This window comes from Siphateles boraxobius, unplaced genomic scaffold (assembly GCF_051911475.1).
Source record: "Siphateles boraxobius isolate OS27281-9 unplaced genomic scaffold, OSU_SipBor_1 57, whole genome shotgun sequence".
Lineage (NCBI taxonomy): Eukaryota > Metazoa > Chordata > Actinopteri > Cypriniformes > Leuciscidae > Siphateles > Siphateles boraxobius.
The window spans coordinates 256794-272479 of NW_027509183.1; the positions used below are offsets into that span (position 1 = coordinate 256794).

At 41.5% G+C, this 15686-nt stretch overlaps 1 protein-coding gene and 2 long non-coding RNA genes across 3 annotated transcripts; 1 reads left to right on the forward strand and 2 right to left on the reverse strand.

Moving 5' to 3' along the window:
- Positions 1-961: 961 nt before the first annotated feature.
- Positions 962-3279, reverse strand: LOC143715214 (uncharacterized). Its single transcript, XR_013195688.1, has 3 exons — positions 2664-3279; positions 1959-2033; positions 962-1881 (listed from the first exon to the last, which is right to left on the reverse strand). It is a non-coding gene; the product is annotated as an uncharacterized LOC143715214 (long non-coding RNA).
- A 2670-nt stretch (positions 3280-5949) lies between these two features.
- On the forward strand, positions 5950-6542 carry LOC143715216 (uncharacterized). The gene is made up of 3 exons (XR_013195689.1): positions 5950-6104; positions 6238-6334; positions 6526-6542. It is a non-coding gene; the product is annotated as an uncharacterized LOC143715216 (long non-coding RNA).
- Positions 6543-7899: 1357 nt separating this feature from the next.
- On the reverse strand, positions 7900-10233 carry LOC143715215 (uncharacterized). Its single transcript, XM_077206858.1, has 2 exons — positions 9723-10233; positions 7900-8966 (listed from the first exon to the last, which is right to left on the reverse strand). The coding sequence occupies exons 1-2, from the start codon at positions 10144-10146 to the stop codon at positions 7966-7968; spliced, it is 1425 nt and encodes a 474-aa protein (XP_077062973.1). The 5' UTR covers positions 10147-10233; the 3' UTR covers positions 7900-7965.
- Between the last annotated feature and the right edge of the window lie 5453 nt (positions 10234-15686).

A 15686-nucleotide genomic window follows, 5' to 3' on the forward strand; every position in this document is an offset into this window, starting at 1 on the left:
GTTATTGGTGTTGAACATTTTTAACCTAAAATGTGTGTTATAAGGTTAATAAAACCCCATTTTAAACTGCGGTTTGAAAACTATGTTCACGAGGTCTTGGAAACGACCTGAGGTGACTGAACGCATTTTTCGTAATGAACAATATTTTGCAGATCAGTGATATAAGGACGTTAAAGTCAACCAAAGAGTCAAATCTGAAGTAAATTGTGTCATAATGAAATCTAACTACTATAAGACACCCTGCACGATGAGGTAGGGTGTCCATAAACAAAGTTAAAGCTAGCAGCTTAAGCAGAAGAAACTGCACTTTGACGGGCGCTAGAAACAGCTTTTGCTAAACGCTTTTTTACCGCCCATAGCAGTAATTAATGTAAGTCCCCCAGGACAAATGTAAACATCTTGTTTTTTCAACCCAGTGATCTCAAATATCTAGCTAATGAATACATGAATGAACAGTGTTATACCCATTTTATTAAGTTTATATACATAGTTATAATGTAAACCACCCCAGGAAAAATTTAAACATTTTGCTTCAACCCAGTGATCTCAAATAACTAGCTAATGAATAAATACATAATTAATTAATAAATAAATAACTAGCTAATGAATAAATGAATGAACAGTGTTATACCCATTTTATTAAGTTTATATACATAGTTATAATGTAAACCACCCAGGAAAAATTACACATTTTGCTTCAACCCAGTGATCTCAAATAACTAGCTAATGAATAAATGAATGAACAGTGTTATACCCATTTTATTAAGTTTATATACATAGTTATAGTGATCTCAAAGAACTAATGAACAGGCGAATGAATGAACCATATATTCTTTATTTTTTAAAATCAAACAAAACAGAAAACTCAAGTCTTTTGTGTGCGTTTTCAGAAAATGCCAAAACAAAACAAAACGTATAAAAAATGGTCCGAAGAGGACATGAAGGCGGCCCTGGAGGCAGGGCAGAGCCTGAGAACGGTGGGGGTCCGCTACGGCATCCCCCACAACACTCTTCAGGACCATCGGCGAGGCCGCTACGCCTACCAGCCCCACCCCAGCCGTGCCCTCCTCCCGGTGGAAGAGGCATCTTTAGTTGCTTATATCATTTGGATGGGCAGGCACGGCTTCCCCATGACAAGGGCCGTAGCGACGTTGATGGCCACTGCTATTGTCAAGGCCTCAGGACGCCAGACAATGGTGAACTTTGAACATGGGCTGAGCCGTATGTGGTGGTGCCGTTTCCGGGAACGCCACCCGGAGCTGTCGGCCAGGACCCCCGACCCCCTGGACCGGCAGAGGGTCTTCGGTGTGACGGTGCCTCGTGTGGAGGCACTCTTCAACATATTGGAGCCCATGTTTGCCGGGAAGAGCTGGCATGATCGTCCTCACCTGGTGTTCAATTGTGATGAAACAGGCTTTGGGGATAAACAAAAAAGCAGGAAGGAGAAGGTGTATGCACAGAGGGGACAAAAACATGTGTATCGCCAAACTGTGGTCACAAGGGAGCACATCAGCGTCCACTGCTGTGCTAGCGCGGCAGGTGTGAGCATCCCCCCCATGATTATATATGGCCAATGCTTGCCCAGTAACAGTTATGCGCTAGATGGCCCCCCCAACGCCCTGTATGCCATCAGTGAGAAGGGCTACATGGATGGGCCCCTGTTCGTGAGGTGGATCGAACATTTTCTGAAGCATGCTCCGGCAGAGCGTCCACTACTGCTAACTTGCGACCAACACGAGACCCATATGTCCAAGGACGTGGTGGACCTCTGTCGGGGCAATGGTGTGGAGGTGGTGTGCCTGCCAAGCCACACTACCCATGCCCTTCAGCCCCTCGATGTGTCCCTCTTCGGGCCACTGAAAGAGGCCTTCACCAAGCTGGCTACAAATATGGGACTGGTTAGGGGAGACCTTGTCCTGGGGAAAAAGCATTTTTCTTCCATATTAAAATTTGCTTACCCAAAGGCGGCCACCGTGGAGAACATAAAGAAGGGGTTCCGGCTGACAGGTTTGTTCCCCCTGAACAGGCACGCACTGGAGGACAGTGATCAGGTACAAACAAAATAACAAAAAATAGACACTGCATAGGCTAAATACAATAGAAACAATGCAAACAATAATAAGATAAAATATCTTTATATTATAAAAATAGGCCCAGATATACTAATATCTTTATCTCCTCTAATTTACATTTCAGATGATGATCATCCCTCCAGTGGCAGTCCACCCAGCCCCTCCTGCCACCACCATCACCACGGCCCAGATCCACGCAGCCCCTCCTGCCACCACCATCACCACGGCCCAGATCCACCCAGCCCAGATCCACCCAGCCCCTCCTGCCACCACCATCGCCACGGCCCAGATCCACCCAGCCCCTCCTGCCACCACCATCGCCACGGCCCAGATCCACCCAGCCCCTCCTGCCACCACCATCACTACGGCCCAGATCCACCCAGCCCCTCCTGCCACCACCATCGCCACGGCCCAGATCCACACAGCCCCTCCTGCCACCAGCATCGCCAGGGCCCAGATCCACCCAGCCCCTCCTGCCACCAGCATCACCACGGCCCAGATCCACCCAGCCCCTCCTGCCACCACCATCGCCACGGCTCCTCCCGACAGCATATCAGTGCCAGTTGTTGCTGGCTGTGTAGAGTGCCCCACCTGCCATCGGCCACCAAATCCTTTGATCGCGGCTGGAATTATCCCGGCGGGGCTCGCCCACATCCTGGTCCCGCCACGCTTTGACCAATCGGCCCGGAGGAGGCGGCGGCAGCAGGTTCCTGCTGGAGCACGCTGCATTACCAGTGACGAGTTTGCATCTCACCAAGCTGAGAAGGAGAGGGAAGAGAGGGAGAAGCAGGAGGCGAAGAGAAGGAGGATGGAGGAAGTCAAGGAAAGGAAAGCATTGATGGAGGAAGAGAAGAAGAGGAAGCAGAGAGAGAAGGAGCAGAGAGAGAGGGAGAAGGCGCAGAGAGAGAGGGTGAAGGAGCAGAGAGAGAGACAGAAGCAGAGGGAGAGGGAACAAGAGAGAGAAAGAATACGGAGAGAGAGGGAGCAGGAGTGGCTCCAAAATGACATCTGTGCAGCTTGCAAGCAGCCAAGCCCCCCAGGAACTGCAACAGAGACAGTGGAGTGGGTGCAATGTGAAAATTGCACCCTCTGGTACCACACTGAGTGTGTCACTAATGTGGTACCAGAGGAGGCATGGCTGTGCAGGGAGTGTGACATGAGTCGCAATCCACAAATATGCTTATAAATAGTTTTGGTATTATTATTGTATATATTATTATTGATATATTATTGTGTATATATCAATTACATGTTCTATTTAATATTGCTATATTTACTGCATTCTTTGTTTATTTGTTTTAATAAATATGTCTATGTTCCTAAAACATTTATCAAAAGTGCATCAGTGTTTTCTTGTAGCACACAGTTTCCTAAAACCTAAAGCCATGTTTGATACAGTGACCGTTATTGACCTCAGTGATTAAAAAAAAAGTAGCATACTGAAACTAAATGATGATCTAAATGAAGGACTTTTGGTGGAGGATACAAGCTTTCATAATACACACAGCCTATCAAATAATGAACAGCAGAAGCTAAGAAGCTTATCAAATAAAACATTAGCAGCTAGCTGCTACCTACACACCGTTGAAAACACGTGAAGTTTATACTGAAACTAAATACACATCCAAATCGGTTATTTCGGCCTGACAACAGATAATATACATAGCATATAAAGTAACAAACAGCAAAAGTTAAGGTAATTCACAAATTTATATATAAACGATACCTTCACGTCGTCGAAATCATGATGGCCCGTTGTACGGTTTCATGTTACGCTCCCAACAATGACTGTACGGAATCTTGTGACGCGTAACATAGTTCCCCACCCAGCGCCGCCTCAGCAAATCGCCATTTATGAGCATTTCATAGGCCAAAAATGAACCAATCAAAGCTAAGAAACGAAGATAAGACCCTCCCCCAGTAAATGACATATCAAAAGTTCATTGGTCTAATCTAATAAGGGTTGCTCTGACGTTTTTACGTGCCCGGAAGCGAGTTTTCGTGTACGGATTGTGATGCGGAACTGCTAATAATTACAACAGCTTCTAGGTTATCAGATAAGCATTCAACTGCCCTGTTGTATAGGTTATTTGTGTTTGCGCACATGATATCAGGAAGCAATGTAATAGGCTACACGCATGACAGCGATGCGCAAATTGGAGTTACCCCTCCAACTTCTAGTGTTATTGATAACCTATATCTTATCACATGCGATTTGGCTATTGATATTACAGAAGTCCTGTGGTAAAATTACATTATTAACCTACTCCATCTACCCTTGTAAAGTTAATCCGAATAGGGCTTTAGTCTCGACATTTTCCCCTCCCACATCCACATACAATAAAAAAGGTATAGGCTTAATGTTGTCCGAATTTAATTTTTAGAAATTACTGATGCAAACAAGTTGAACAGCTTCTTCTCAATTTTTATTACAGGTGGCTGCGTTCGGTGGATGCGTTCTGTGTGTGAAAGTGTGTGTGTGTGTGTGAGAGAGAGAGAGAGAGAGAGAGAGAGAGAGAGACTGGCTGTTTGTAGCCCACTTATAGTCGAAACTGATTCATTGTAGTTTTACTTAATTGTTGGACAGGCAACGCACGAGATGGTTGATATCCCATCATGTTCGCATTGGTAATAATATCTACAAGGTGCCAGTGTAATTTCATGACAGGTTCCATCTGTAGTCACGATTTAGCTCTGAATTGGACGGGCTATGTGCAGTCTGCTTTTAGCCCACCCGGTGAAATCGAGGCAAGTGGTCTACGTTTAACGGCTTGGCTATAGCCAAAATAGTCTTAAAATTGTTTACATGTTTTTCGCCCACACAGCTTCATGTTTGCTGCCACACATTCATAAAAAAATCTACGATATTATTTGACGTTCTTTATTTTAAATTAAATAAAAATGCAATTACATTTCTCAACCACTAGATGGCAATGAGACTTGATAGTCGCGATCGCGCGACAAACACATTTCCACCGTTTTGAAACTTGTAAACGAGTTAGAGCATAGACCTTTTACGCAAAAACCGGAAATACGTCAAGGAAGCGTAAACCCATTTCCGGTGTAAGCTTTGTTGACGGAGAAATGGCAGCTAACGTTAGAGTGTTTTCGACTAGCCTGACTAGTCTTCCGAAGTTCACCAGCGCCGATGTGGTGAAGAGTGTGGAGATACATTCGTCCACTAAAGGGAACAAGTTGGACAAGGGATATAAATTCTTCCATGAAGAGTTTATCCACAATTACCAAGGTAAGAAACGAAGAAATTGCTGTTGCTAGCTTTAACCATATCACCGGTTATATCTCTGTTAACGTTAACTGTAAAGTAAGTAATGGTGTTGTGAATTTGTAATATAAGGTATAACACATCGCAGTGAATATGTTGTGTGTATGTTTAAGTGAGATGGCATGAGATAACATAACAAGAAGTAATTTGGTGAAGTTGTAACTTACTAGGTAAATGTGAAATGTTACTGACTTAACGTTAAGAAGTAAAGTTGTGTATTTCTATGTGAGATAACATGTAATATTTTCTTGTTGCATGCGGTAGTATCAAATATACTCCAGGGACAGGTTATAGTGAGAGGTAGATGCTTCAGGTCAATGAGGAAGAGCGAGGAGCCTCACAAACTGGAGGTTTGACTATAGACAGAATGCCGGTTGGCAAAAGTTCAGAAAGTTGCCCGTTCTTGCGTTCACTCTTCTTGCTGCGGTTGCGGCACTTTCTTCACTTACTATTTCTTTACTGAAAGTTATAGTGTCATGTTATTGTGAACATTGATGTGACTGCGTAAGTATGACTTCAGTGTAACCTATTTCATTTGTTATTGTGTCTAGATCTCACTGGAGGCAGAAAGTGCCACTGCGAACCTGAAAGCTTTCTCCTGCAGTTGTGCGGCTGGTAAAGGATTCTGCAATCACGTAGTTGCTATCCTGTACCAGACCGCACATTATTCACAGCTGGGTCTGCAGGCTGTTCCACCCCCCTTGGCCTGCACTAGTGGCTTGCAGAGATGGCACAGACCAAGAACACAGGTGGGTTTGTGATAAACATGTCATATGATTTAAGAACTGATGCGTATCTATAACAACTGGAAATTATTATAAAAACACCACCAGAAGTGACTACAGTACAGACTGTAACTGTTTTTTGTCTTTTACTTTTAAGGGAATCCATCCTGAACCTGTTAGTGAGCTGGTGGTGCAAAAGCCCAAAACAGTGGGTCAGAACGGTCTGAGGTCCACATTGTACAAGGCATATACAGGTGATTTAACTTGTTAACTGGTTGATTGTTGCTTTGTGAGAGTAAGTTATTTTTTTTTTAAATGTTATGACTAACATCATTATGGTTACCGCAGATACAATAAATAAAATGTAAATGTAGTTAAGCACTCATGTCTAAATTTTCTTTTGTGTGACCAATAATCTTGTGTATCTCTTTGCTCTTTTGTCTAGGACCACTGCCAGATCCATATATGATTGCATCTGGAAGTAAATTAAGCCAGGTGCAGCCCCAGTCTCTCATGGCTGTTGTATTGGATGGGGTTTCTGAGATGGAGCTGACGCCATCTAGATTTGGGTCTGTCCCTCGTGGATCTCCCATGTCCTATCACTGTCCACCCAAGAAGTCCAGTGACCTCATCCTACACCACATGGCTCCAGAATTTCCGTCCCTTCCTCTGATGCAGCACACTTTTCCCAGGTTGCATTTCGTCCCGACCTTACATCAGTTGATGCATCTCCAGTCTCTAGAAGTGTCACCGCAGCTGTCCAGCGAGATAGCCAAAGAAACTCAGCAGCAGTCCAAATGTCCTGCGTGGACACAGCTACGGCGACCAAGGCTGACTGCCAGTCGTTTTTGGGAAGCTTGTTGTAGTAGGGCGTGTCGTGCAGAGGAGGAGTCTGCAGCTATTCAAATGATCAGAGGCTCCACAAAGCAAACAGCTGCAATGAAGCGTGGTCTACTGGTGGAGCATGAAGTGCTGGCAAACTACGCTGAAACTATGCGAGTTAATGTGCTACCAGCAGGATTTGTCATTCACCCTGACGCACCACATCTCGGGGCCAGTCCAGACGGTCGGGTGTATGACCCTTCAGAGTCGCCTCCTTTTGGCCTGGTTGAGGTGAAGAGCAGCACAAAAAATGATCCATCTCAGGTTGCTCACCTCAAGGTGCAGGAAGGCCACGCCACTTTGAGGCGTTCACATAAATACTACTGGCAGGTTCAGGGCCAACTGGCAATCACAGGACTGACATGGTGTGACTTTGTTACCGATACCCTATCAAATTTAACTGTGGAAAGAATTTGGCGTGATGACTCCTTCATAGCGGAAATGAAAGAGAAATTAGATGTATATTATTATGGCACATACATGAATGCATACCTTGAATTCCACTAATCTTGTCTTTACCAATCAGTTTTGCCTTCTGTCTTACTGTTGATGAACTAATGTTATTTTTTATTGTAAATGTTTGGTGTTTTTCCACTAATCTTGTCTTTACCAATCAGTTTTGCCTTCTGTCTTACTGTTGATGAACTGTTATTTTTTTTATTGTAAATATTTGATGTTATTTCCACTAATCTTGTTCTTTACCAATCAGTTTTGCCTTCTGTCTTACTGTTGATGAACTAATGTCATTTTTTTATTGTAAATGTTTGATGTTATTTATTAAATAAGTTATTAATCAGTTGATGTTACACATACCAAAAAATTAAAGGATGCATCATTTTGACCAAAATTGTTTTAATTGTTCATCTAATGTTTTAGTGAAATCAGTCACATTTCAACAGAAAAATATTACGAATATAACAATTATATTTAATTTGATGTTTAAGAATGTGGGAACACTAAATTATTTACACATTATACATTTACATACAAAACATTAATTCATTCACTCTTCAAAACAATAAGGTCCTTGATAGTTTGCTAAAACACAGCAGTTAAGCCAGATCTGATTCACACTGCCAATCAGTGTGAGCGGCACAGGAGAGTCCCAGATGTGAAAGGACTTTACCCTACCGATCACTCTCTCCACTATAATTCTGAGGCGGGCAATGGCTTGGGTTTGTTCTGTTTCCTCTTTGCTGAATTGAGCTGAACGCTTAAAAGGTGGAATGATGAGCTTAGCTCCAACGTCAGCAAGGAGGTCTTGAATGAGGAACCCTTTGTCTGCCATGATGTCGTCTCCTGGCTCCAGCAAGGGAAGGACTCCACTGATCCTGGTGATCTCCTTATCTGAGATGCACCCGGTGTACAGGGGTGAGACAAATGTCACCAAGCCATTGGGAGCAACTCCAATCAGGCCTTTCAATGTCGTCCTGTTTTTGTAGCTCGAAAAGGTTTCTGACTGTAAGGTCAGGGATGAGGCTGTCTCCAGGGCAATTTCTGTGCAGTCCAGTATCACTCTGACATTAGGACAGTACCTCTGGAATTTAAGGGGCATAGTGGACTTAACCTTTTCCCTGCTTATCCAGATGGGAAGTGAGCTCAGCATCATAAAAAGATAATTGGCCCAGGTGATGGTAACCCTGCTGACCCTGGCAATGCTCACATTAAACATGTCAGCAATGAGCTGCTCCTTCATGCCAACAGCAACCCGCATGGAATACATCAAGAACTCATCTATTAATGGCATGATGCGTGGTGGGCTGGGATCTTGGCAGCCTTCCTCCCCTGCCCTCTTTGCTTTGGTCCAGTACACCAGTCTATGGGCAGATGGTGCAATCGACTCCCAAAAAATTGTAAAAACCCTCTCGGATGGAAATTTGGTGTAGAAACGAATTTGGTCGTCTGATGAACAGTATCGGCTGAAGAGAGTAGGAGGTGGTAGGTCAGTGTTTTGCAACATGGCTTCTAAGTCATGGATGTAATCCAAAGCCTCGTCCAGAGCACCTATAAAGATAAATAAATTAAAAAACAGTCTTAACATATTTATGCTACCTTTCAACACAACACAGAACAGTAATTATGTCATGTCAACTCTTAAATGACATCACTGCAGAAATAATGTCATTCAGAGCATGCCCCCTACAGCTAGACAGCATGAGACTATGTTACAGTTACAGATGTAGACTAACATTAGTTAAATAAAAATACGTGTTTGTAATGTTAAGAGAGAAAAACTCAACTGCAAATAACAAATCCAATTACTGTGTGCACCAGTGGAGTTTTGCTGGCATCCAATGGGGAAAATCTGTTACTGCACCCAAACAAAATACTACCACTCATTTTTTGAGATACCAATCTCACATTTGGAACACAACTTATTTAGATTTATGGCTTTGATTTTCTAGCCGTTTTAGGGTTATACTCGTTTCATTAAATATATATTTTATATAAAATAATGTGCATAAACTTAAACCTATATAACTTTTTTTTTTAATTTACTTATTTTTTTTTTTTACTTTAGCAATAATCTGCCACGGGTCTTCTTTAAAATGAGACCAAACATAAGTCTGTGCTCCCAAGTAGTTTTTTGACACGGACATTTTTGTCCTCTATGTACCCATGTGTAACTTTTTTTAAATTGATACACAAGGGTTAAGTTGTTCAGTTAGAAAGGCATTTATCACAAGAATGCATTTATCCATTAACGGTATACATAGTTGACTAGCGTTAACTTACTAAACACATTATGAACAATCTTACCTGCAGGTGGGTGTGTCACGTAGTCGTGATCCATCCTTACTGCCTTAGCCACCATGGTGCTATCTTCACCTTCACAGCATAGCTGGACAGACTGACGTTTGAAGGTTCTGTCATATACTGACTCCCTTCTCAAAGGAGCAGTAAAATTGTTCCAAGGGAATAGGCTCGGGACAACACCACTCTTCAGGCGACGAACGACGCAGCCACCAACGTAATCATCCGGAGCGAAGTGCCGGCTGCAGACATAGGTGCTACCTCTTTTTATATCAAAACTGTTCCCTTCCTCTCTTCGGATCGCCTGTATCCATTTGGGTTTCAGGTTTGGATCCACGGGAAAAGAATGAAATGAAAGGTAGGGCTGTTTTTGGGTGGAAGACGAACAGCCTGGAACACAACAGAAACTGCGACTCTTCGACTCTGCCATTTTTCGTATCTGCCGCTACGATAACAGGAAGTTCTAATACACTTCATTGACGTATTTCCGGTCAAAAAATGCGGAAGTGCGTAAAAGGTCTATTGCATTCAGCTGTCGGTCGAAGAGAACAAGCAAAAGACATTCCTACTTTTGTCTTGTAAGTATCTGTGTTTTCGTTTTGACATGTGCGAATTTTTAGCTAAATTATTTGTTATGTGTTGTTGCAATCGTGACATTTTAGTGGGTAACAGTGTATTATGGTACATGCACGTGTAACGTTACTGTACTGTAGTATATCAATAATGCAAATAGCTCAGATGTGCATTAAAACCTAAACAGAACACACACACACACACACATACACACAGGTGAATGTATTAGTCCATGCACACTTGAGGTTAAACTCAACAATGCTTTTCTTGTGCAAATTTTTTTTTTCTTATTTGGCAGATGCCATGATGACCAACTTCCCAGCAGCAACAGAGTTTTATAATTTAGTATCTTAAGTTGTTGATGTTCCTTTTAAAAAAAATCATTTTATATTGTATTTTTAATATTTGATTTGGTCATTTTTATGTTTTGATCTTTTTGTAAGTTGTTAATGTTCTTTTTCTAAATAAAACCTTTATATTTAATTTGTTTGGATGGATTGTCATTTATAAGAACCTGTTATATTTGAGTGAAAATAATCCTTTAGCCATCATTTTGTTGTCTATTACCTGCATATGTAGTTTAATAGCCGTCTAGTTGATGACTAGTCTATTCTTGGGCTACGTTTAGACGTCTATTAGATTTTCACTGACAGCCCGAATTCAGCCTTGTTTTAGCCTAGACCCATGTGCAGTGTCTATTAGACGTATATATGTAGTCGTTCAATAAACGTCTAATTGATGACTAGTCTATTCGTGGGCTATGGTTAGACATCTATTCTTGGGCTATAATTAGTCGTCTATTCTTGGGCTATAGTTAGACGTCTATCCTTGGGCTATGGATAGATGTAGGGATGCAACGATTACAGATTTTGTAAGTACGATTATTGTCTGAGAAATAATCACGATTTAACGATTATCACGATTATTATGCATCAATTAATTTCACAACACTATATGTATAATATCACATGAACACCCAACACTAGATTTTAATGTGTTATTTGCCACAACACATTACAAAATTATAAAATGACAAACAATAATCAATCTCTTCCTTTGGAATTAAAGAGAAGTGCTTTGTAAACATCCAGCATTTTACTTTTAAAAATAACAAATTAAGTCAATGGCTGCAGGGCTATTTGATTGAAATAGATCACAAAATGATTAAGTGTTTAGTTTGTTCTAAATGTATTTTAAACCTGAGGTAGAAAACTTGATAACATGAAAACAATATCTTGTTGGTATTTTGACTTAAAAACAAATAAAGGGATAATAAATCCCAATGAAAATAAGAATAAACAAAGTATTTGGCTCTATTGAATTAAATGTAAGCTAAATATTAACTATGTATTTCTTTTAAAAGAAAACAAATATAGTCCAAATGTTATCCACTCCAATATTATTGTACTTATTTTAATACTCTTTTTTTAATTATTAATCCAAATTTTACATGTGCCTTTAGAAAATCATCTATTATAATCTCATTATTTTGGTTTGTTTGTTTGAAGTTTAAGTAAAAATTATAGAAAGAAACTGAGAACATCTCTCATGCAGTGTTATTAATAACTGAAATGCAGTTAATTGGTAGTCCTAGAAGTCTACACGGCCCTGAACTTATGTTAGTGTTTTACACCGGGCATATTAAAACTACAAAGCCTAACATTTACAGGAGAAAGCAATAGGATATTAGGTTAAATGTTCACTGACTGAAACTCTTGAGAGCACGTCACATTCTGTTTTCCACAGACAACCAAAACATTCCGCTGTTTTTTGTTGTTGTTTTTTTACGTTGCACTGAAAGCTGAAAGTTGCACGCCGCGTTCTCCTTTTCCCAAAGCGATAGGGCGGCTGCGCTCCAGGGGCGTCTGTCGTTGCTGTGTTGGTTCTTGTCACTTGACCTAAGGTGCGCTTGCGGCATTATGAAAAGTAGAGATGTTTTTTATCTCGTTGCAGCGCGCACGCGCTTGGAAAAAACGAGCGCGCATTGCGTGCTTCCCTTATGAGCGCGCATTGCGTGCGCCTACATTTGAAATAACGAACTTGAGCGCGACAAAGACGCGATCTGTGAACAGGCCCTTAAGGCGTTTTTTCGGTGGAAATAGAGCGTCGCTGCTAGTCCCCCTGCCATAGTGGTTGACGAGCACGGCATTAAGCTTGTTTTCGTTTGGTGCAAAAGTTCCTCCGTGCAGAACACTCGGTGTAGCATATCTTTACGATTAATTAACCGTGACGTTTTAAGGCGCGGTTAATTGTGAAATCCGGTAATCGCTGCATCCCTAGATAGATGTCTATTAGATTTTCACTGACAGCCCAAATTTAGCCTTATTTTAGCCTAGACGTCTGGGCTGTGTTTTGACGGCTATTAGACATCTTTTAGACGCAAAATTGCTTGCTGGGGGTCCTCCTGTCATTGTGTTTATCTTTCGCCGTTTCGCGCCTCGACGCGCACCGTTACGGACTAGTCCATTTCATTGAGAAAGTAAGGGGTGTTATGTGTAGGGACAGATAACCATGAACTGGACATTTTAACTACTACTTCAACATTTCAGCGTATTTCTTAAGAATATTAAGAACATTTACTATGCTTTTGAAGCGTTCACGATGATAAGAGGCTTTTTCATGTTTTTTCTTTTCTATATATATATTAGGGATGGGACGGTATGAAAATTTCATATCACGATTATAGTGACCAAAGTTATCACGATTATCAATATTATCACGGTTTTGTTATAATGAGATGGAAATGTTCAAAAAGAACTGATGCTCACACTGAAAACATTTCAACAAGTTTTATATTTGAAAATCAACAAACAAAAAATACAATTAGCAGCTATATGCACTTTTTTAAGCATAAACATTATATTAACATTAACATGGAGCCCTGAGAGTGAGAGGTATAAGTTTTCCTAGTGCAGGTTTTAATGAACAGTACCTCAAATAAGAACATCAAATCCACACATAAAAACAACACAAGTAAAGCAATGTGCATGTAATAACAATACAACCATATGTAAACAAATCAAATGAACAGCAATGATTGATTGTATGTCCGTTCTCTTCTTCTAAAGAAAAAAGTGCAGCTGACCTAACATCCTGTATCATAAATGCATCTTTGTTGACTTGAGATTGAAATGCAAAAATGTCAGCATGTTTAGTTTGTCTGGTTTAAGTAGTGCTCTTTGAGGAGAGACAATATGCCCACTGGCACTGAACACTCTCTCTGATGGCACGCTGGTTGCTGGGATGCACAGAAGCTTCCTGGCAACCCTGGCAAGGTGAGGCAGCTCTGATGCATGGCCCTTCCACCACACCAGTGGATCCTCTTCTGCTGGAATTGGGGGCAGAGACAGGTAGACTTTGATTTCTTGTTTCACACTGTCTTCTAGAGTGGTTGGAATCTGACTCTCTTCACCTCTTTGCTGCCTTGTCGCTGAAGAAATCTTTCTTAGCAACCCGGCAAGGCCTTTCCCCTCCGATGCTGCTGGTGGAGTGCTGGTAGTGATGCTGCTGCTGGTGGAGGTGCTTTGTGGTTCTTCCCTGACTTGTGCAGCCAGCTTCACAGCTTCCTGGACAGAGTCAGTTTCAATTTTTGAAGCCTCAGACTCATCTAAAGAACTCCGTTTGAAGCGGGGGTCAATGAAACAAGCCATGTTCATGACTCTTTTTGCCTTCTCTGGGTATCTATTATTTAGGTCTTCTCTCATTAACTTTTTCATCTCATTGGTCAGGGATGTATCTGTGTCCTTTTCCACCAGAACATCAGAATTAATGTGGTCCAGGACAGGCTTGATTGCTGACAGAGTTACTCGTGTTTCTGAGGCAAGTGCATCTGTTAACTTGCTCAGAGGTTCGAGGAGCTGGCACAGTTGCTCCATGACAGTTATGTCGGTATCCTTGGGCATTAGATGCCATGTTCCTCTTTCTCCAGCCAGTGTTGCACAGACTGGTTGCTGTTGACTAAGGAACCGCTCAACCATCTTGTGTGTAGATCCCCATCGAGTCACCACATCATGAATTAGAGCCTTCTGTGGCATGTTGAGGGCAGCTTGTTTTTCCCTCAGCTCTCGCCTTCTCTTCCAGCTCCGTGAGAAGCCCTGGACCAGATGACGGCAGGCCTTGACTGCTGTTTCAACTCTGTATTTTCAAAGCCTTTGAGATGGCCAGGTTCAAATTATGGCCAAAGCACCCAAGCCAGACTTCTGAAAACTCTTCAAAAGCCTTAATCATGTTTGTTGCGTTGTCTGTGGTTATGCAGACCAGGTCTTTTTTGTTGATCCCCCATTCTTCCAGCATGTTATCAAAAAACTCGCTGATGTTTTGAGCTGAGTGATCTTCTGGAAAGAACTGAGTTTCGAGGCAGTTTGATTCCAGTTGCCAGTCTGGGGTGAGGTAATGGATAGTGACGCTTATGTAGGGTTGACCACCACCGCTTTCACTAGTCCAGAGGTCAGTAGTTGCAGCAAACCATGTTCCTTGAGCTATTTTTTTTAAAACAGCAGCTTTGACCTGGTTGTACAGATTTGGTATTTCAGTTTTGGAAAAATATTTTCGTGATGGCACTTTGTAGTGTGGTACAGCAACTTTCATCAGCCTCAGAAAACCAGGCCTCTCCACAATTTGAAATGGCATTATGTCCTTTGCAATAAAATATGAAATAGCTGCAGTGAGGTCTTGTGCATTTTTTGATGTGGGTGCATAAGCAATCTGCCTTTTAAATGCTTGTTCAAGTGTCTGTGTCACAGCTGTAGATGAGGAGGGAGTCGAGGGACCAGAAGCATCACTGGGTTTGCCTGATGCACGCCCACTCTGTTAACAAAGGAAAAAACAAATGTATTATTATCATTAATAATGATAATAATATTCACTCACTTATGGATGTGTGTATGACTGAATATTATAATTATTAATATTAATGAATAATAAATCACTTTCTCTCTTTCACACACACACACACACACACAGACACACAGACACACACACACACACACACACACACACACACACACACACACACACACACACACACACACACACACACACACTTTAAATGAACAAAATATGTTGGTTTGGTCAGGGTGACTAAACTACTGGAATACTTATAATGACTGTTGTCAATAGCAACGCATTATAACACAGTGCATATGTCTCGGATTACCGCGGACGCGATCTCTGGTTTCATTCAAATGTGTAGGCTATGTCTCCGTTTTGATTGTATTGAAAATTGAATCAGAGTAATTTAGTACTAATATAATATTGTTTTAGTGATCACATTTTCTTGACGATTGTTTTGGACAATGTAACTTGTATAATGGATTTATAAACCGTTCAGATTTAAAAACATTAAGTTAATCACAATTCAATATTTCATGTCACTGAAATTATTTCTGTGGTAAAAAA